This window comes from Rana temporaria, chromosome 11 (assembly GCF_905171775.1).
Source record: "Rana temporaria chromosome 11, aRanTem1.1, whole genome shotgun sequence".
Taxonomy (NCBI): domain Eukaryota; kingdom Metazoa; phylum Chordata; class Amphibia; order Anura; family Ranidae; genus Rana; species Rana temporaria.
Window position 1 is genome coordinate 57,648,590 of NC_053499.1, and position 21,518 is coordinate 57,670,107.

General features: G+C 43.8%; 1 protein-coding gene across 3 annotated transcripts in view; it reads left to right on the top strand.

Annotated features, from left to right (window-relative positions):
- Nucleotides 1-20,128, top strand: part of LOC120917360 (synaptotagmin-1-like) — a 95,782-nt gene extending 75,654 nt beyond the window's left edge. For all 3 annotated transcript variants that reach the window (XM_040328596.1, XM_040328595.1, XM_040328597.1), the window contains exons 7-8: nt 11,794-11,905; nt 19,628-20,128. In XM_040328596.1, the coding sequence (XP_040184530.1) occupies nt 11,794-11,905; nt 19,628-19,929 (414 nt within the window). In that variant the 3' untranslated portion in view covers nt 19,930-20,128. The remainder of the gene's footprint in view (nt 1-11,793; nt 11,906-19,627) is intronic.
- The last annotated feature ends 1,390 nt before the right edge of the window (nt 20,129-21,518 follow it).

A 21,518-nucleotide genomic window follows, 5' to 3' on the forward strand; every position in this document is an offset into this window, starting at 1 on the left:
GTTATAGTAACCTGACCTTCATGTCAATGAAGACATTTTTTTTTTTTACTTTTGTTTAACTTAAACACATTTCTAATAGCACTAGCTATATGTTTATAGTTTAAATACTGACATTTGCATTGTTCGGCACTGAAAACTGTAATTTTAGGTACTTTTTTTGCAGTGGCAGTAAAAAATGTGGTTCTGCCAGTAAATTTTATGATTTTTGTCAGTAATTCTCGTGCGTGATTGTGTAGATAGGGCCCCAGTGCACTGTATTGCCTGGGGGCCTATAATGCTCTTAAGATGACACTGACTTGGGGTGGTTGTTTCTCTGCTGTAGCAGAATATAAATTTTGACATGTCAGGACTGAGGCAAGACCTGAAGCACTCACTGTTTGCTACAACAATTGCCATTGTTATTTGCAGAGAACTGCTAGTCTCCAAACAGGGACAAGCAAACATTTCTAGGGGAGTGGATTCTTAAGTGTTGCAAAAGGCTTGTAATGCAGCCTTATTGATACAGTAGAACAATTTTTTTTGAGCAATTAAGGTACGTTTGTTCATTATTATTCCTAATCTGCATAGTGACAGAATATCACACAGGATGTTGCACAATATTTGCCTTCCAGACCTTGTCACCTCAAAAGCTTACATTTGTGTTTCCCCTTAACAGTGAAGTCAGTGTGAGCATTGCTTTACATAGTGGGCCAGAGTGATGACACACATGGGACAACCTTTATTTGAGTCACATTTAAAACCAGCAATCAGGCAGTGTACCAGTTGGCAAACTTATTTCTTCCCTATTTTTTCTCTTTCACATGATGTTTATTATTGGTTTTAATAAATAACTAAATAAATAAATAGATAAATAAATAAATAGCTATTGGGTAAACAATAAATAAAGATATTAATAAATATATATAACTTTAGCAAGCCTAGCCACTACGGCTCAGGCTGCAAAAAATTACCCAACCAGACTTAAACAAAGCACTCATCAACAGTATAAGCATCATTCCTTTTTTTTTTTTTTTAAACTTTATTTATTATAAAATATAAACTTATATTAACAGCTAGTCCCCCTTTGCAAGCCGCAAAGGTGACCCAACCACATAACAACAGCCACGACATAATAAAAAAGAGGGGGGGGGGGGGGGTGGGGGAGAACACCACAGTTCTTCTGTCCTCTGAAGCGACTGAGCTCCTAGTCACGGACCCTGCTTTAAATAGCCCTAACTCCTGCCAGTTTCAGCCAGTTCAAACCTCTTTTGCGCGGTCTTTTCCCTGGGCTAGAGAGATGACCTGCATTTGACCTATAATTTGAGCGGGCTTTCACAGGTCACAGAGGGGTCACTGTACCTTGTTCCCCTCATACCTGTGAGCCCGCCAAAACTTCCCAGATATAGAAGGCTCCTAAAGGACATTTTTGAACCGCTCTCCCGCCACTTTCCCATGAGGAAAAGGGGGGCTAGAGGCTGCCATTCCCCTTTTCCTTTAATGGGAAAGTAGACGGTAAATAAATAAAGCTCACTAAAACCTTAGAATAAAAGAAATTGACAGCAGACAACTTGTTGGATAATAAAGGCCGCGGATGTTTATTATTGGTTTTAATAAATAAATAAATAAATAGATAAATAAATAAATAGCTATTGGGTAAACAATAAATAAAGATATTAATAAATATATATAACTTTAGCAAGCCTAGCCACTACGGCTCAGGCTGCAAACAATTACCCACCAGGCAGGTGGTAAAATACCACCTGGCACAAAACCCCACTACGCGGCCAAATCCACACAAGAACCTAGGTCTGCATTAAAAATGTCAAGGCCAATGTCGGACAAATGCACACCGTCTGATCTATACAGACCAGCATAACCCCCTTCCAATTCAGTGTGTCTGAAAGAAAACATCCCCAAATCAGAAAGCAATTTGGAAACCGCCCTATTTATCCTTTTCCTAATTTTCTCCAAAGGGCGCCTAGGAAGGGGGGGAAGCCAAACTAATCTTTGCACTATTTCTGAAAATACTATCCTGGCTTCAGGGAAAAGAAGCTGAAACCTAAGAAGATCATCCCTAATGCTGAAAATGATGTCTAGTGTTTTGCTCTGACCAACGTCATTTCCCCCAAGATGGATGATTAATACATGCGGATGAGGGAAATGACGCATAAGCCTAGATAATTCAGAATTAAGATTGGACCATACCATACCTCGTCTACCGCCCCAACACACCTTAAACTTATAAGCATCTAAACCTAAATTGACAGTGTAACTTCTTGTCTGTGCTCTCAGGTGGGCCCAGTGAACGAATGAGTGCCTGATGATCCAGACAATTCGTAAGCACCCTGAAAGGATCAAAAAGAAGTATTAGGGCGAACATAAAGTAAATAGCTGTCAGATTTCCACCTCCCAATTTTTTTAATCCTGTCAACATCCAAACCCAACCTTGAAGCCTCAGTAGCCGCTCCTATCCTAAATGAATGGGAAGTAAGACATGCTTGATCTAAGTTCAAAAACTTCAAACATTTCTTAAGCACACTAGAAAATTGAAATTTTGTCAATGGCCGACCTGATTCGGGAACAAAAAATTTTAAACACCCCGTGGGCCTGATTGACAAGAATTCATTAATTAAATGAACAGGGCAGGTAACTGAACCGTCCCATGCATCCAGCTGTAACCAAAATCCCTTCCCCAGCTGGTCCGTTTTTGACTTACCTATTAAAACTCTAACAGACCTATCCATGACAACAACATCCGTTGTTGTGATGGCAACCAGTTCGGACACCCTTAATGCTGCAAAAAACATTAGGGAGAAAACCGCTTGAAAAAGCACCGATTCAAAATGAGAGAAACAAACTTTACCCGTAGACAAACATAGGTCGCCTAAAAGCTTTGGAGTAATAGGCTTCCGAGTATCCAACAAAAAATGGTATTTCTTATAACCTTTTAAAGCTTGTTTAACTGAAAAATAGTGCATAAAAGAAGGAAGGTTGTTAAGTTTTAGAAAAAACTAAATGCCCGACAACGTCTTCTGCACGTAGGACCAAGAATATTGCTTGGCAAAAAGAAAATGTAAAAATGTATGGCGTACATCACACCCTTATTGTCTGTACGAACCAGAATTCTCCTGTTTTGAAAGAAAGATCCCCAAATCTCCAGAGCCACTATAATTGGGAACAATTCCAACAGAACAATATTTTTTAAATAAACCTTAGCCTGCCAGGAGGAACACCAATGTCCTGCACACCAGTGGGTCCGCCAAATGGCGGCAAAACCCACCGAGCCTGCAGAGTCAGTGAACAGAAAAAACTAAAATAAATTCCTCCTGCCACACTGCTCTACTATTGAAATGGGATAAAAACTGCAACCAGACCAAGAGGTCCTCTTTTATGTCATGAGACATTTGAACATGGGAGAAAGGGGATTTTATACCAGAGATGGACAAATAAAGTCTTCTTGAGAAGACTCTACCTATCGGCAAGATCCTTGTTGCAAATGCTAGTAGACCTAAAAGGGACTGAATCTCTTTCAAAAGAGCCTTTTTTTTTCGAATCAAAGATAAACTTAAGTATTTAATTTTTTCTATTTTTAATTCAGGAAGCCTGAATTCCATTAATTCAGTATCAATGATGATACCTAGGAATTCCAAGCATGTGGATGGCAAAACTGTCTTATCAAAGGCCAAAGGAACACCGAAGTGTCCACAAATTCTAAAAAATGTGTCTAACAACTGGTCACAATCGGAAGTATTGGGAGGGCCAAAAAACAGGAAATCGTCTAGCTAGTGGATGAGAAAATCAGAACCAGATTAAAACGTGACTACCCATTCTAAAAAAGATGAGAATGTTTCAAAATAGAAACATGACAGAGAACAACCCATCGGCAGGCATTTGTCAAAATAAAAACAGTTATCAAAGAAAAAACCAAGGGAATTGAAACACAAAGGGTTGATAGGGAGCAATCGAAAAGCCGATTTGATGTCAGCTTTTGCTAAGAGAGAACCCCTACCAAGGAGTCTCAACTTAACAAGAGCATCCTCAAAAGAGGCATATGATACAGAGGACAAGTTATCCTCTATCTCATCATTTAGGGAGTTGCCCTTGGGGAAGGACAAGTGATGAATTTATCTAAACGAGTTATTTTCTTTCTTTGGGACGATCCCTAAAGGGGAAATCCTGAAATTATCAAAAGGAGGGGCGGAAAATGGACCTTCCACCCAACCTTCCAACACTTCCAGATTAATTTTTTTTAAGCACTATTTTGGGAAACTCACCAACCGATTTAAGATTGTTGACAATATTACAACCTTGACCAGAAAAAATCGGCAACAAAAAACCCTCATTGAAACCTTCAATGAGAAGATGCGCCTTCAGCTGGTTTGGGTACACCCAGAGGCACGGCAACATATTTAGAAGCCTCAGTGGCATGACCGCTCTTTGAAAAGGTACCTGGCTGGTTTGCTGCTGCCATTTTTTTGAAGCACTTGGATACTGAGTGAGAGCCAGCGCAGAATGCACATTCATGCCTGTACTTGAATTTGGCCACCGACACTGGCTATCGTTAAAATTGAAGCACAAGCCCTTTTTGTATCCAGAGCTACTGACGACCTGTGGACTAACGGTAGGTCTGGTAAATGTTGGCCTTTGGGGCAGAAAAAGATTCAGCCAAAGGCCAACATCCTTGATGAAAAAAGCCATTTATTAAAGGATTTTTGTACCGGCCTACGTCTGTCATCTTCATCTTTCTTGTCCGCTCTGTTAACAAAATCTCTAGCAGACGGGAGCAAAGATAATATATCTATAAACTCTCCCCGCCAGATTTTCTCCTTAACCGTAGTGGACAAATGGTAACCCAAAGGGTTAACATCACAAGGCATCGGTACTTTAAGGCAAGTTTCAGGTAAATTTTGTGTACGAATAGCTGCATAACCTGAATTTTCAATACTCTGTGAATGTACAACATTTTGTGAATTAACAGCACTCTGAGAAATTTGAACGCAATTAGCTAAAGCACCACTAGATGGCGACCACACATTCACAGCAGAAGAGTCAGTAGGAACACTAATCTGTGACTGAGAATGTATATCCTTAGCTAACTGCGATAGAAGCTCTGCAATATTTGACAATAAGACACCAGAAGATGCTTCAGGCATACCTTGCTGGGTGATTGAAGCTGCAGAGGACTGGACATCTCTAGTATCTAGCAGAGGCACTGAGGTTAATACACTGGATCTGGTGTCTGACCTGGCAGTTGAGGATCCCTGCTGCTGAGAAGCCGGCTGTGTCTGCTGACTCGAAGCCCTGCTTACCGAGCCTCTTCTCTGTTGTGATGCTCCTGGTGAACCACCTCTAGCCGCCCCTGCAGCGCTGCTCCCCGGGACTCCACGGGACCTGTTGGGAGATAAAATAATACCGCCGGCGGACGCACCTCTGGCACCGACTCTCGCTCCTCCTCTGGCACCGCCTCTCGCTCCGCCCCCGACCGTGTAACACGGTCCTGAGAAGGACCTGCTCTGCAAGCTCGTGGAGCGCGGGGAGGGGAAGGGGAGTACCCCTGGCGCGGAGTGCGCCTCCTCTTTGACGTCTCCGTGACGCGGACAGGGGTGGAACTCTCTCTTCGCCGATGACCCGGAACTCCTTCAGACCCTCCTGGACCGGCTTCCTCTTCCTCCGGCTCGGACTCCCGGACGCTGGCAGCAGGATGCTCTTCACTCGCAGGCGAAAGCACCGGAGCCGTGCCGACCATTGCGGCTCCCACCGGAGCCTCTTGACCCGACGTCCGAGGTAAGCTGAGGCAGTGCCGGATCCAGGAATCCCCGCCGACTTCTCCTGCCCGCTCCAGCAGCTGAAGAACCAGGCTCATCTTCTGGCTACAGGGACACTGTTTGCTCAGCGAGGTAACTCGGAGAACACCACAGTTCTTCTGTCCTCTGAAGCGACTGAGCTCCTAGTCATGGACCCTGCTTTAAATAGCCCTAGCTCCTGCCAGTTTGAGCCAGTTCAAACCTCTTTTGTGCGGTCTTTTCCCTGGGCTAGAGAGATGACCTGCATTTGACCTATAATTTGAGCGGGCTTTCACAGGTCACAGAGGGGTCACTGTACCTTGTTCCCCTCATACCTGTGAGCCCGCCAAAACTTCCCAGATATAGAAGGCTCCTAAAGGAAATTTTTAAACCGCTCTCCCGCCACTTTCCCATGAGGAAAAGGGGGGCTAGAGGCTGCCATTCCCCTTTTCCTTTCATTCTACAGGCGACAGGCCCCTGGCTTTCACTATGATGGAAGGCCTCACTGGCCAATAACGAGGCAAGGGGTTGCAGGAGAAGGTGGGGCCAAGCACCACCCTAAAATATTTCCAATATTGGTATCGAACAGAACAAAAGGTAGGCCCGAAGCAAAAAAAATAAATAAAAGGCTGACATGACTAGGTAAATGCTCATAGAGAGGGTTAAAGTGGTGTTTTGGGGAAAAAAATGAAAAATTAAAAGCCAGCAGCTACACATACTGCAGCTGCTGGCTTTTAATAAATGGACACTTACCTGTCCTGGAGTCCCTCGATGTCGGCACCGCAGCTGATGTTTCAATCAGCTGTCGGGTGCTGCAGCAGGACTAGGTAAATGCTCATAGAGAGGGTTAAAGTGGTGTTTTGGGGAAAAAAATGAAAAATTAAAAGCCAGCAGCTACACATACTGCAGCTGCTGGCTTTTAATAAATGGACACTTACCTGTCCTGGAGTCCCTCGATGTCGGCACCGCAGCTGATGTTTCAATCAGCTGTCGGGTGCTGCAGCAGCTATTGCGGGTAAGGGGACCCGGCAGTGTAGACTTTCAGCTTCACGTCGGGAATCCTACTGCACTTGCGCGAGGCCCTGCTCCTCTCTCCTATTGGCCCGGAGGATGAGGATGGAGCCCCATGGTGATGTCACAGGCCGATGGCCGCGGCCGGACTCCCGGAAGTGGGAAAGGATACGCATCAAAGACAGGTATCCTGTTCCCCCTCCCCCCAAAAGGTGCCAATTGTGGCACCGGAGGGGGGGAGGAATTTGATGAGCAGAAGTTCCACTTAAGGGTGAAACTCAGCTTTAACTTTCAGTGGCTATGTACCAGGATTAAACAACAAAAGTTTCCTTCTAACCACTTCAGTCCCGGAAGATTTGGCTGCTCAATGACCGGGCCATTTTTTGCAAAACTGCGTCGCTTTAACTGACAATTGCGTAGTCATGTGACGTTGTACCCAAACAAAGTTGACGTCCTTTTTTTCCCACAAATAGAGCTTTATTTTGGTGGTATTTGATCATCTCTGCAGGTTTTATTTTCTGGACTATAAACAAAAAAAGAGCAACAATTTTTGAAAAAAACCCACAGTATTTTGTACTTTTTGCTATAATAAATTCCCCCATTTTTTTTTTTAAAAGCTATTTTTTTCCTCAGTTTAGGCCGATATGGATTATTCTACATATTTTTGGTAATAAAAATCACAATAAGCGTATATTGATTGGTTTGTGCAAAAGTTATAGCATCTACAAAATAGGGGAAAGATTTATGGCATTTTTATTATTATTATTTTTTTTAGTAATGGCTGTGATCAGCGATTTTTATCGGGACTGCAACATTATGGCGGACAGATCGGGCACTTTTGACACATTTTTGGGACCATTGGCATTTATACAGCAATCAGTGCTATAAAAATGCACTGATTACTGTGTAAATGTCGCAGGCATGGAAGGGGTTAACAGTAGGGGGCGATCAAGGGGTTAACTGTGTTACTTAGGGAGTGATTCTCACTGTGGGGGAATGGGACTGCCTGGGTGAAGACAGCGATCTTTGTTCATACTTAGTATAAACAACAACAGATCGCTCTCCTCACCCCTGACAGCATGGAGATCTGTCTGTTTACATTGACAGATCTCCATTCTGTCTCTGTGTGGAGCGATTGTGGGTGACCTTGCGCACGCGCCGTAGAGGTGAAAAGGTGAACCGACGTACAGCTATGATGGTTCGCCCAGGGGAGCCAACCTATCACAGTATACCTGCAGCGGCTGGTCGGGAAGGGGTTAATCCAGCGCTGGGGGGTGATGGCTACAAACCACTTGAAGTATACCTCAGAGAAGTCATAAAAATGTCTATGCCATGGCCTGTGTAAAAAGATTTATTGTAAAATCAAAGTACCCTGTATTCCAAGAATGGAAAAGGTTAAAATATGGCAATCAATGTTAAACATAATGCTTGATATTGAACTTTAATCTCACCCAATCTCAATCAAACCTCGGCAGGCTGACTTGGGCATATCAAGGCTGGTGCTGGGGGCAACCAAAAGGTGTATAGGTGTCAGATGTCGCATGGGCATCCACCCAATCGAAGAAATGACAGATCACTGGTGGAACCTGTAAGGGTCAGTGATGTGGAGAGGCCCCCAAGAGACCAGAAATTGGACTCCAAACCACCAGAGGATGCAGCTGGTGTAGTCGGGTGTCGTGCTGAATGTGGAGTCACCAAACAGTGGCCTTGATATGCCCAAGTCAGCCTGCTGAGGTTTGGGTGAGATTGAAGTTCAATATCAAGCATCTTTAACATTGATTGTCTGTCAGCCATGTTTCAACCTTTTTCATTCTTGGAATACTTTGATTTTACAATAAATATTTTTACACAAATCGTGGCATAGACATTTTTATGACTTCTCTGAGGTATGCCTCAAGTGGTGTGTAGCCATCACCCCCCAGCGCTGGATTAAGAGGAATATTTTTTTGTTTGTTTTTTTGCACAACACCACCCCTGTGTTTTGGTTCCCCTCTAGCTGCAGATGGCTAACATTCATTACACAGACTGCCATATGTTGGTTCTCCATACAGCGCCTGAACTTTTTAGGAGTACATTTATGTACCAGGATTGATGGGTTTGAGGGGTCAGGATGGACTTGGAAGTGATCTAGGTAGGATCAAGGATAACTCCAATCAGTCTGAAGCCAATGGACAATAAACAAACTTCTCACGGGGGGGGGGGGGGGCTTAATGGTGGAGCGAGTGGCCGCATAGTACCACCACTCCGGCTCTCAAAGGACATCCTACCTTAATCCTGAGTCCTCTCTCTTCGTATACGGTGCTGTATCCTTCCCCACGGCCCATGGCATTTAAGCTCCTTGGAAGATACTGTGCACCCCTTGTCTTCCACAATAGTGATACTACAAGTGAGATGGCAACCCTCCGTGCTAAACTCGATGATTTAGAGAACCACTCACACAGGAATTATCTCTGTTTCGGGGGGGGGGGGGGGTTAAACGCGCAGAGGTATAAAACCCTTAAAAACGTTTCTATACTCCTGGCTGGGGGACATTTTCGGTACTGATGTCCCACCATTCTCATAAGTCATTGAGTAGGCATTTGCACACTGAAATATCTCGTTTTTGGAATTTCGTTTTCGTAAAAATGTATTTAGTTACTCCCGAAATTCGTTTTTATTTATTTTGTTTCGTTAAAAAATGCATTAGTCCGAAAATCAGAAATAATTAAGGTCGAATATGTCATTGAAGTCTTATGGTGTCTGTCGAATGTTCTAAGAAGATTCAACAGAGCAGCTAAACTGTACGATGCCGCAATGATACATTTCCGGTCCAATGTTCCGCCTACAAGCTATAGAAGAATTTGAATGTTGTATGACATTAGTAATAATTATATTTATAAATTATTATTACTAGTCAACCAAAATTCTAATTCTTCTATAGTAAATCTGCCGAGCATTTGACCGGAAATATACGATTGCGGCTTCGTACAGTTTAACTGCTTGTCAAATCTTCTTAGAACTTTCGACAGACACCATTAGCCTCGAATCTACGTCGTTCATGTCGAATGGTCTACCCCAACACTGTCTGTTCAGTCGAATGTGCCCACCACCGAAAAGTGGCCACACAGCCTCCTGCTTGTAAGTAGGAATCGTTCGGATGTTCTTAACTCGGGTACTCCCTGTATATCGATCTGTAGTAGCAAGAACATTTTTATGTCGGATCTTTCGGATTTTGGATTCTGCGTGTTCATTTTCGTTTGTTAAAACGATGACGAAAATACCTGAAATTCGGACGAAAATGCATTTGAACGAAAACAAATGCACACGTCGATCATTGAGCGCACACACCGTACCCCTCCATGTTCCCCTCTGGTAGGACCCCCTCCACGCTCCCTTATTGCACAGATCCTTAATTTCCAGTATATGGTCGCCATTCGACGCCTTGCAAGGGAAAAAGGGCTGCTTAAACGTAATGGCAATACCATTTCGGTCTATCCTGGTTTCTCAGCCAAAGTTCAAAGCCAACGCATTTCCTTTGCAGCAGTGAAAACCTGCCTGCCTACTGAAGTTTATTTTATTTATTAAGGTGGCTAGTTTGCCTTAAATTAGGGGTGTCCAACCTGTGGCCCTAGACAGCTATGAATGCGGCCCAACACAAAATCGTAAATTTACTTAACTTACTTACTTTACTTAAATGATTTTTTTTTTTGGATTTTTTTGTAAAAATTTATTTACACAAGTTTTATCTAACCAAACAAAAATATCCCAATCTTCACAATCACACCTTATTCAGGTCATCAGTTTTCGGCAACACCTATATTTCTGAGCAACTATTTTTAAGAATGAAGCATACAAAGGGCAAAATTAGAACAAAAATTCTGATGTGCACCTTGAGAACTCATTGAGAATTGCTACTACATCCATCAAACCAGATATGGATGCATTCATTTGTCAAAAACAGTGTAAAATATCACACTAGTTTTATGTTGCCCTCTCTTACTTTTATAATAAAAATATTAAGGCTTCATTTCCATGGACGTTTTTACAGCCACTTTTCTGAGCATTTTTTGCAGCTTAAAAACAGTTCTCCATGTTAGTCTATGGCCTCATGCCCACCATGACGTTTTTTAGCTGTAGATGGCTGAGCTGCAAAAAAAAAAAACAGGACCAGTGCGTTCTGAAGCTCCAGAGTTAGAGCTGTAAAAACGCCAGACGTTAAACGCTCAAAAACGTGCAAAAACGCTCAAACGCTACTGCTGCGTTTTTGAGCTCCAGCTAAAAAAAAAAGAAATAATCAAAAAAAAAAAAAAAAAACATGGACAGGCGTTTTTAAGCTGTAAAAACGTCCATGGAAATGAAGCCTTATAGAAAATTACGTTTTATTACTCAGGTACATTATCTATATTAGTGGTTGTTAACTTGTGATCTTCCAGACTCATTATCTATCCTGATTGTTAGTGTATTTTATTTGTGGGCCAAGACAAATCCTCTTCTTCCAATGTGGCCCATGGAGGTCAAAAGGTTGGACACCCTTGCCTTAAAAGAGAAGTATGGGATTTATGTTTTTTTTTAATCCTACTTCCCTAGGTAAATGCAGCATTTGCCTGATGCTGCATCTGTCCAACGCCAGCTCTAAGATTGAGAACTGAGCGATCAAACACCGGTGATCGATTGATTCTTAGAGCTCCATGAGCAGAGAGATCTCAGCTCTGCCTCCCCGCACTCGCTGGAGTGCTGAGCTGTGGAGGGGGCAGCTGGCTCAGGCTCTCAGAAGCTCACTCAGAGGCTGAGCTAGGTGCCAGTCAAAGGTTGTGGGCAGATTCCGACCATATTGTCACAATCTTTCCACAGCCTGGACCGGCTCAGTGACGTCAGCCGACATCGGGCTGCAAACAGGTCACAGGAGTGCAAAGCGAACTGCACTAATGTGATCCACAGGAGAAGTACAGCTTTGGCTGCACTTCTCCTTTTAAATGATCCCGCTACAGAATGTAGATGTACACATATTTGTTAATTCTTTCTTTGTCCTTTCTGATTGTAGGACATTATTGGAGAGGTTCTTATCTCACTGAAATGTCTACCCACTGCACAAAAGATTGAAGTCGGGATACTAAAATTCAAAACCAGCTCACAGAACGTTATTCAGGAAAGAGGTATGTAATTGTTGCCAAAACTTCTCTTCAGGTCTCTTCACTCTGTGCTCCCCCTCTCCCATGGACCCCCACCCCCTGTATTTTTTTGCTTTTTATACTTGCCTTTTCCCAAAGACTTTAGGCTGGATACATGAAATGCAGGTGATCCTGAGAGCAACATGGAAGTGACATCAGCACCACTCTCTTTATTATGACACTTTGTTTTCAAGGTGCCCTGGTATTGCCCTTCGTGGGCAGATTTATGCACTGAGTGTGTCTTCATTCTTTCAGATTAAGTGTCGTTCAAGTGTCATTTTTTCAACTTTCCATCTATTAAACCTTCTGCCCTTGTTGTTTAACTTTGGACAGTAAAACATTTTTTTTCTGCCAGTAAATACCTTATACAGCCCACTTCCTGTTTCTTGTCTGGTAAAAAGCCTAGGCTTATGACATAATGCACATCTCTCTCTCTCACTCTCCTAAGAGTTTGCCAGGAGGGGGTGAGTTATAAGAGGGCCAATGAGAGTTGTAGAGCTGAAGGTGTGCCTCTGTGTCTGTGTAAATCCAGGAAATGAACAGGCAGTAGCTTCAGCTGCCCACAATTAAAATGGCTGCACCCAGACTTAGTGGAGGGAGATTTCTGCAGCATATTTGGCAAGTACAGAATCACAGTATATATAAAATTATATGCAAAGTGGTTGGAGGGAAGCTTCAGAATTGCAAATTATGTCAGCAGACTGCAGTTCCTCTTTAATTTAAATTAGCGATACCCTTTTATCAGATTTCAGTGTGTAAAACTCTCATAAGTTGCTTTGGACAACTGCACATTATACATATGTTTGTTTTATTACAGTTGCCTGGTATATTTTCCAATTAATCACTTCACATTTCTTTTGTAGGCTGGGAGGCATGTTACACTTATCCGTATAAAAATTAGCATTGTCATACTTACAACCAATGACTTATAGTGGTTGTAAAACTCAGACATAAAAATTGAACAAAGCATATCCTTCTATAGTTTTTACTTGCCTCAATGCAAAGCACTGAGTCATTTCTCTCTGCTGTCTGCATGGGTCATTGCCGAAAAGGTTTTCCTGCTTGCAGGAGATAGAGGGGGAGGACTCCTCCAGCATAACAGCCTGTGATTGATAGCCTCAGCTGTGCATGTGTTCGTGTGGAGGTAGGTGTGTTCTTTCTCTACCAATCAGCTCTGAGGTTACACAGATCTCTCTACTTGGAGCTGTGCAGTGTGTGATGTCAGATTCCCACCCCCTGCCTTCTACTGCTGAAAAATAGCCTTTGATCTGTGTCTTTGGAGGCAGTACAGGAGAGATGGCTGTGCATAAACAGGTACAACTTAGGAGGAGGATTTGTTTCATCTCTGTGAACCACTTGAGGCCTGTCACTTCACTCGGTATATGTAATGGTTAACAACCAGTTTTACCTAATATGCATCTGCTGAGCATTTGTCCTGGACTAGGTAGCAGAGTCCAATAATGTAGAGGGATAAAAGCCACACTCCAATGTTAACCTTTCTTGCCGTATTTATTGAACGGTTAGCAAATAACTGCATACTATACATAATATATCCACCCAGAAACCACACTATCTTGACACGTTTCACCACTCCTGGCTTGTTGAACAAACATTGGAATGCAGATTTTATCTCTGTCTGTATTCTTTGAAGGTGAGTGATGACTACATAAGCTATTGCCCCGATTGTCCGTGGATTATAAGAGGAGCAGGTCTTGAGCAATGCTGTGGCTTGGAGTATGTCTTTACTATAAGAATCAAATAATGAATGCAGTTAGTCATTGCACAGATATTTATGACAGGTTAAACATTGCGTTCTCTGTTTAACAAATGTATGCAGTGGGACTGATAAGGTTAGTTGACATTTTAGATATGTTATCTGTCGATCAGGCCTATAAGGCATGTTGTAGATTCAGAAAGCTGCTGTGACATTTATTGACCGATCAAAGAAAAAAATGTTTTGTATCTATGTTTACTATGCCTATAGAAACGTTGTTTTAAAATTAAAACTTTTAAAATATAACCAAGGATTCCCAGAGCACCACGAGTTATCTAAAAAGTGCTGCAGAGCTTCCCACCTTGAAGCTTGCTCTGTCTGATGGAGTGGGATGAAATTACTCTGTCCCGTGTGTGTGTAAATTTCCATTGTAACAACCCCTGCGTATTCTCCTCAATCACTTGCTGTCTGACCATTGTACTTAAATGGCCGAGCAGCTTACTCCTCAGGGTGGGAGAGTGTATTAAAATTGTACCCAGAGTTTCGATTTACTGCTCCAAGGTACATTTCTTCTGAGTTTACTACTCTTCCTGAATGCCTGAGGCATTACAGCTGTATTAAACCCAAAACCCCAAAAAAGCTCATCCTGCAGTTACACAAGCAGTTACAGCAACAGGTGATTATTGTAACCCCTCTCCCCCTTCCCCAATCAGTGGTAAATGGTTTATCTCAATCTCCTAAGATTGGCGCAAATTTATTTTGCACAATTCCCCCATGGGCAGACAGTGCTGACAAGGGAATCAGCAATTGTCTTCTCCTGGCAATGGGGGCAGGGGTGGGCGGGGGAAGCCATCCCCGCCAGGAGAAGACAGTGATTATCAGCGAGATTAGCTAGAGATAATCACAAAACAATCCAGCCGGCTGATTGTACCCAAGTCAGTCAACTTTGTAGTCAACGAATGCAGCCATCACATAAGAACTGATAGGCTGAAATATAATATAATACTGGCTGCCCACCGCAGATATACTACAGCAGGACAACCGTTCTGTGGCAGATCACATGCCTAGTACGTGATCTGATACTTCTTGGTCTGGGGTGTGCGCTCACGTCAGTGTTGCCAATCTAGCAGACTTTCACACTGGAGAAACAGCAGCAGCTGTTTAGGGTCGGTTTGCAGGCGCTATTTTAGCGCAATAGCGCCTGCAAACCGATCCAGTGTGAAAGGAGTCTTATAGTTAAGTCAGTGCAGTGCTTGAGTTGTCTCTGTGGACATGTTAGTGCTGTGATTTAGTTAATTAACTTGTGTAGCGGTCTCCTCAACCTCCAAGGATCTGGTGGTGACTCCTAGAGGCTGGAAGGGCTGATATTCACCTGTAGTAGCAGTAGACAAAAATAGAACTAGGCAGACATCAATGCAGAGAAAGGGCCTTTAAGCTGGATGCAGCGATCTGTATTTTGTAGCAACTGCTGTCTCCTATAGCAACAGCTTTACTCACAGTATACCACTGTAGATCCTCAAGCTTAAAGGGGTTGTAAACCCTCATGTTTTTTCACCTTAATGCATCCTATGCTTTAAGGTGAAAAAACACCTGGCAGTCACTGCCCCCCCCACCCCCCCCCCCCCCCCTTTACTTACCTGAGCCCAGAATTTGCCTCGGCAGGGAAGCATTGTCCCACGGGGTCCTGGCTCTTGATTGGATAGATTGATAGCAGCACAGCCATTGGCTCCCGCTGCTGTCAATGATGCGTGCACTGGGGGTAGGGCCGAGTCAAACATTTGGCGGCTATGGATGCCGAATAAATGACTCGTAAGCACATCTGCAAGGTAATTCCCTGGGAGAGTGCTTCTCCTAGGGGGTTATCTGATGTGGGGAGGAGCCACGAGAGCAGCCGAGGGACTCCAGACGTGGTGTTCAGGGCCACTGTGTGCAAAACATGCTGCATAGCGGAGGTAAGCATGACATGTTTGTTATTTCTTTTTAACCACTTGCCGCCCGCCAATGACAAATTGACGTCGGCAAAGTGGTTGTAGAATCCTGACCGGACGTCATATGACGTCCTCAGGATTCTGAGCCGCTGCGCGCCCCCGGTGGCGCGCATCGCGGCGATCGTTGTTGCGGGGTGTCAGTCTGACACCCCGCAACACCGATCTCGGTAAAGAGTCTCTCACGGAGACTCTTTACCACGTGATCAGCCGTGTCGAATCACGGCTGATCACGATGTAAACAGGAAGAGCCGTCGATGGCTCTTCCTCACTCGCGTCTGACAGACGCGAGTAGAGGAGAGCCGATCGGCGGCTCTCCTGACAGGGGGGGGGTCACGCTGATTGTTTATCAGCGCAGCCCCCCCTCGGATCGCCACATGGACCACCAGGGAAGCCCACCCTGGACCACCAGGGAAGGGCAGGAAGAAAAAAAACGGGGCAAAAAAAAAAGTCTAAAAAAAAAAAAAAAAAGTTTGAAAAAAAAAAAAAAAGTTTGAAAAAAAAAAATAAGTCTGGAAAAAAAAATAAAGATGACAATCAGTGCCCACAAATGGCCACTGACTGGCAACAAAAGGAAAACAGTGCCGCCCCACAGTGTCCATCAGTGCCGCCCCACAGTGTCCATCAGTGCCGCCCCACAGTGTCCATCAGTGCCGCCCCACAGTGTCCATCAGTGCCACCCCACAGTGTCCATCAGTGCCACCCCACAGTGCCCATCAGTGCCACCCCACAGTGCCCATCAGTGCCGCCCATGAGTGCCCATCAGTGCCGCCCATGTGCCCATCAGTGCCGCCTATGTGTGCCCATCAGTGCCGCCTATGTGTGCCCATCAGTGCCGCATATCAGCGCCCATCAGTGCCGCATACCAGCGCCGCCAATCAGTACCACCTCATCTGTGCCCGCCAGTACTACCTCATCGATGTCCATCAGTGCCATCTCATCTGTGCCCATCAGTGCCGCCATATCAGTGCCCATAATTGAAAGAGAAAACTTACTTATTTACAAAAAAATTTACAGAAAAAAATAAAAACGTAATTTTTTTTCAAAATTTCCAGTCTTTTTTTAGTTGTTGCGCAAAAAAAAAAATCGCAGAGGTGATCAAATACCACCAAAAGAAAGCTCTATTTGTGGGGAAAAAAGGACGCCAATTTTGTTTGGGTACAGTGTAGCACGACCGCGCAATTGCCATTCAAAGTGCGACAGCGCTGAAAGCTGAAAATTGGCTTGGGCGGGAAGGTGTATACGTGCCCTGTATGGAAGTGGTTAAAAACAATCGAAGCTTTACAATGACTTTAACTCACAGTATCCCATTGTAAATCCTCAAGCTTAGCTAACAGTATCCCAGTTTAGATCCTCAGGCTTAGCTCCCAGCTACCTGCTGGACTTCTCAAGCTTCACTCACAGCTACCTCCCATATACTTCAAGCTTCACCCACCACTACCCGCTGGGTTCCTTGGACTCACAGCTACCCGCTGGATCCCTCGCGCTTTACTAACAGCTAAACTCTTATTTTCAAGCTTTACTTACAGCTAACCACTGCACTCCTTCAAGCTTTACTCACAGCTACCCGCTGTACATCTTAGATGAAATCCCTCCTGAAGCTTTCCCAACACTTCACAGTCCCCGGCTGATAAGGAGTCTGCTCTGGTACTCCTTCAGAACTCCATCCCTTCGACACTTGCCTCCGGCAATTTCTTCTATGCATCCTGGCAATGATCAGGCTCCCAGTGGGCTGAGCTTCTTTACACGTGGCTAGACCTCAGGCTTTAGACTTACACCTCTGCTGCTGCTCCACACACACCCACCCAGGCCAAAGGTAACTAATGCCAAAGGTAACAGTGCCACCCATTGACAAAAGAGAGAATCACAGTTCCATTGAAGCTTAGGAGAAAACTATTTGATCAACTACAAATAAGCAAAGGCTAGTTACCTAGCACAACTAAATTTACTAGCATCCCTGTTTAGGACAAGGGTGCTACACTTGTATTCAGCTTTTGTAAGTATAAACATCATCCTAAAATGATATTGTAAGAGCCGGTTCACACTGGGGCGACCTGGGATCCGACTTCAAGTCGCCCCAAGTTGCCCCAAGTAGCGCAGCTGAGAAAATTAATGGAAGTGAATAGGAGCCGTCATAATTCAGAAAAGGTTCCTATACTACTTCAATCCGACTTCTAGGCAACTTGTACCCATTGATTTCAATGGAAGTCGCCTCAGAAGTCAGATCACTGTCTTAACTGAAGCAACAATACAGGAAGATAACATACATTTCTCAGGCAAACCCCTCCCTCCCCCTCCCTCCCACAGAGCTGATTGTTGTTTGATTGGCCACTGGAAAGCCTCCTGTCCTGGAGGCGACTTAAAGCGGGAGTTCACCCAAAAAACTATTTTTAACATTACATTCAGCCTAGTTGTCAAAATGACAATCGCCTTTTTTTTTTTACTTTATCCCTGTACATACCGTATTTTCACCGCCCCTTCCGGGTATCTCTTCTGCGGGACTGGGCGTTCCTAATTGATTGACAGGCTTCCGACCGTCGCATACAGCGCGTCACGAGTTGCCGAAAGAAGCCGGACTGCGAGTCGGCTCTATACGGCGCCTGCGCACCGACGTTCGGCTTCTTTCGGCAACTCGTGACACGCAGCCTGTCAATCAGTTAGGAACGCCCAGTCCCGCAGAAGACATACCCGGAAGCGGCAGTGAAAATACGGTATGTACGGGGATAAAATAAAAAAAAAACAGCCGATTGTCATTATGACAACTCAGCTGAATGTAATGTTAAACATTTTTTTTTTGGGTGAACCCCCGCTTTAAAGTTGCCTTGTACTGTCCTGGAGGCAACTTGAAGTTGCCTTGTAAGTTGCCTGATGGTTCATACTCAATTTGTGTCCAAGTTGCCTCCCAAAGTCCTCCTAGAAGTCGTGTTGCCCCTGTGTGAATGGGCTCTAAGGCCTCGTACACACGGCCGAGGAACTCGACGTGCCAAACACATCGAGTTCCTCGGCCAGTTCAGCCCTGAAGCCGCGGGCCGAGTTCTCCCATAGAACAACGAGGAAATAGAGAACATGTTCTCTATTTCCTCGCCGAGGTCCTCGTCGGCTTCCTCGGCCGAAAGTGTACACACGGCCGGGTTTCTCGGCAGAATTCAGCCAGAAACTCGGTCGGAAGCTGAATTCTGCCGAGGAAACTGGTCGTGTGTACGGGGCCTAAGACTTTAAAAGTTAATTTTGATGTTGAATGGTGTGTGTGTTTGTGTGTGTATAGGAGTGGGGATGGGGAGGGGGACAAGGAGGCTGACCAAGGGGAAAAAAATATTCAATCTGGCTCTGATTACTGCCTTTGCCTACCTATCTAGGTGATTACCCCACCCCCCTTGTATGTATGCCATAGGGACAGGAAGTGAAGAACAGTATCCCCAATGGGGTCACAGTGAGCAAGCAATCCTTGACAGAAATGTTAACTTTCTCACACTATTGGAAAACAATTTAGTACTTTAGTAATCTATAAGGTCTTAAAGCGGGGATTCACCCGTACATAAGACTTTTTCCCCTTAGATGGATGCTCGTTTGGTCTAGGGGAATCGGCTAGTTGTTTTAAAATATGAGCTGTACTTACCGTTTACGAGATGCATCTTCTCCGCCGCTTCCAGGTATGGGCTGCGGGACTGGGCGTTCCTATTTTGATTGACAGTCCTCCGAGAGGCTTCCGACGGTCGCATCCATCGCGTCACAATTTTCCGAAAGAAGCCGAACGTCGGTGCGCAGGCGCAGCATAGAGCCGCACCGATGTTCGGCTTCTTTCGGCTACTAGTGACGCGATGGATGCGACCGTCGGAAGACTCTCGGAAGACTGTCAATCAAGAAGGAACGCCCGCTCCCGAAGACCCATACCCGGAAGCGACGGAGAAGATGCATCTCGAAAACGGTAAGTACAGCTCCCGCTTTAAGTCTCTTGTTTTGTGTTTTGGACTGATTCTTTAAAAACGATATGATCTATTTACATTTCAGATGTGTACGCCAGAATAGACGTCTTCAGCAATCAACATAGGCAAAAGCACCAGAAATCCAGTCTGCGAGCAAAGTCAAAGGTGACAGTTTTCAATGAAACTTTCCTCTTCAGCCTTCCTGATCCAGGGAAAACTCACTGTCTGGTCCTGATCTCACTTTATGAAACTGTAGCCAATGGGAGGAAGCTGATTGGACAAACTTCACTGGGTAACCAGAAGACCGCGTCAGGCCATAACCATTGGGACATGATGATGCAGACTCTTCGCCAGCCTGTAGCTGACTGGCATCCATTGTATATTTGAAAATTAGGAAGTTTATAAAATAGGAACTGTATTGAATTGTGTTGTTTTTGTTCTAATGTGTAATAGGATAGACACATTTATTTTATCCCATTTTTTTGCCATTTGTAGATGTCTTTTTGTTACATACTGCCTGCAGTAATACAGTAAAATGATCTTGAATAAAAATAAGGGGATTAGACAAAGGACAGCAAAAAATACATAATAAAGATATTGTGAGTACATGGCTTCTAGCATTGGATGTCTAGAAGGTTGTTGGTAAATGTTAGCCACTATAACATGTTCTGACAGGTTCCTTTTTTTACTGTCATAGGTTCAGAGACCAGGCTTCCACCCAGCACTGAATTCTGACTTGTAGAAGTGGTGATACAATTGGGACATCACTAGAAAATGCCGTATTTGCTAGGCTGGTTGGGTAATGGCAACCTCCAGGACTGGATGGTGGCCTCAGTTGTGCCACTGTGGAATTCCGTTTAATTAGTAATTGCCATCATTTTAAATAAAATCAATCTCGGCTACAGTTTTGTCAGCTGAAATGCAAGTTTATACTTCCTTGAGAATAGTATTTTAGTATAAAGTCGTACGGCCGTCGGGAAGTGGTTGTAAAGGTTTGTTTTTTATTTTCTAAATAGGTTCTAAATGGGTTCCTTTAAGCTAGTGCATTGTTGGTTCACTTACATTTTCCTTCTAAATGTTTTTTTCTTTGTCTGAATTTCTTACTTCCTGTTTCTCCTCAGTAAACTTGCCCCCTGTTCTGACTGGGGGTTAATCAGCCATAACAGCTTACTGAGGAGGAACAAGAAGTGAGAAATTCAGACAATTTTTTTTTTTTAGAAGGGAAATCAAAGGAAAAGGTAAGTGAACCAACAATGCACTAGCTTAAAAGGAACCTATTTAGAAAATAAAAAACAAACCTTTACAACCCCTTTAATGCGCTGTTAAAACTCTTGTTCTTGCAAATGCCTAGCTGTAGAGAAGTCGATTTTGAGGTTCATTTTATTTGGATGGCTTCATCCCAGTTACTTTTCAGTTTTTTTTATGGCGTGAGCCCCTACAAGCTGTTTCGTTAGAAAACTTAAATGAATACACTGAATCGTATTGTGTTTGTTTAATACAATAATCCACTGGTGTTAAGTTATAAGGGAAATATCCTCTTTAAAGGGGTTGTAAATGTTTGTTTCTTATTTTCTAAATGGGTTCCTTTAAGCTAGTGCATTGTTGGTTCACTTACCTTTTCCTTCGATTTCCCTTCTAAATGTTTTTTTTCTTTGTCTGAATTTCTCACTTCCTGTTTCTCCTCAGTAAGCTTGCCCCCATCATCCGAGCCATTCTGGATGGGGGTTAGTCAGCCAGAACAGCTTACTGAGGAGGAACAGGAAGTGAGAAATTCAGACAAAGAAAACAAAGAAAAAAAAACATTTAGAAAGGAAATGGAAGGAAAAGGTAAGTGAACCAACAATGCACTAGCTTAAAGGAACCTATTTAGAAAATAAAAAACAAACCTTTAACCCAAAAGCACATCCAGCTTCATTCAGCAGAACTGTGCCAAAAGCAGTTTTATTATACAATTCTTTACTGAATACGACAGTGTT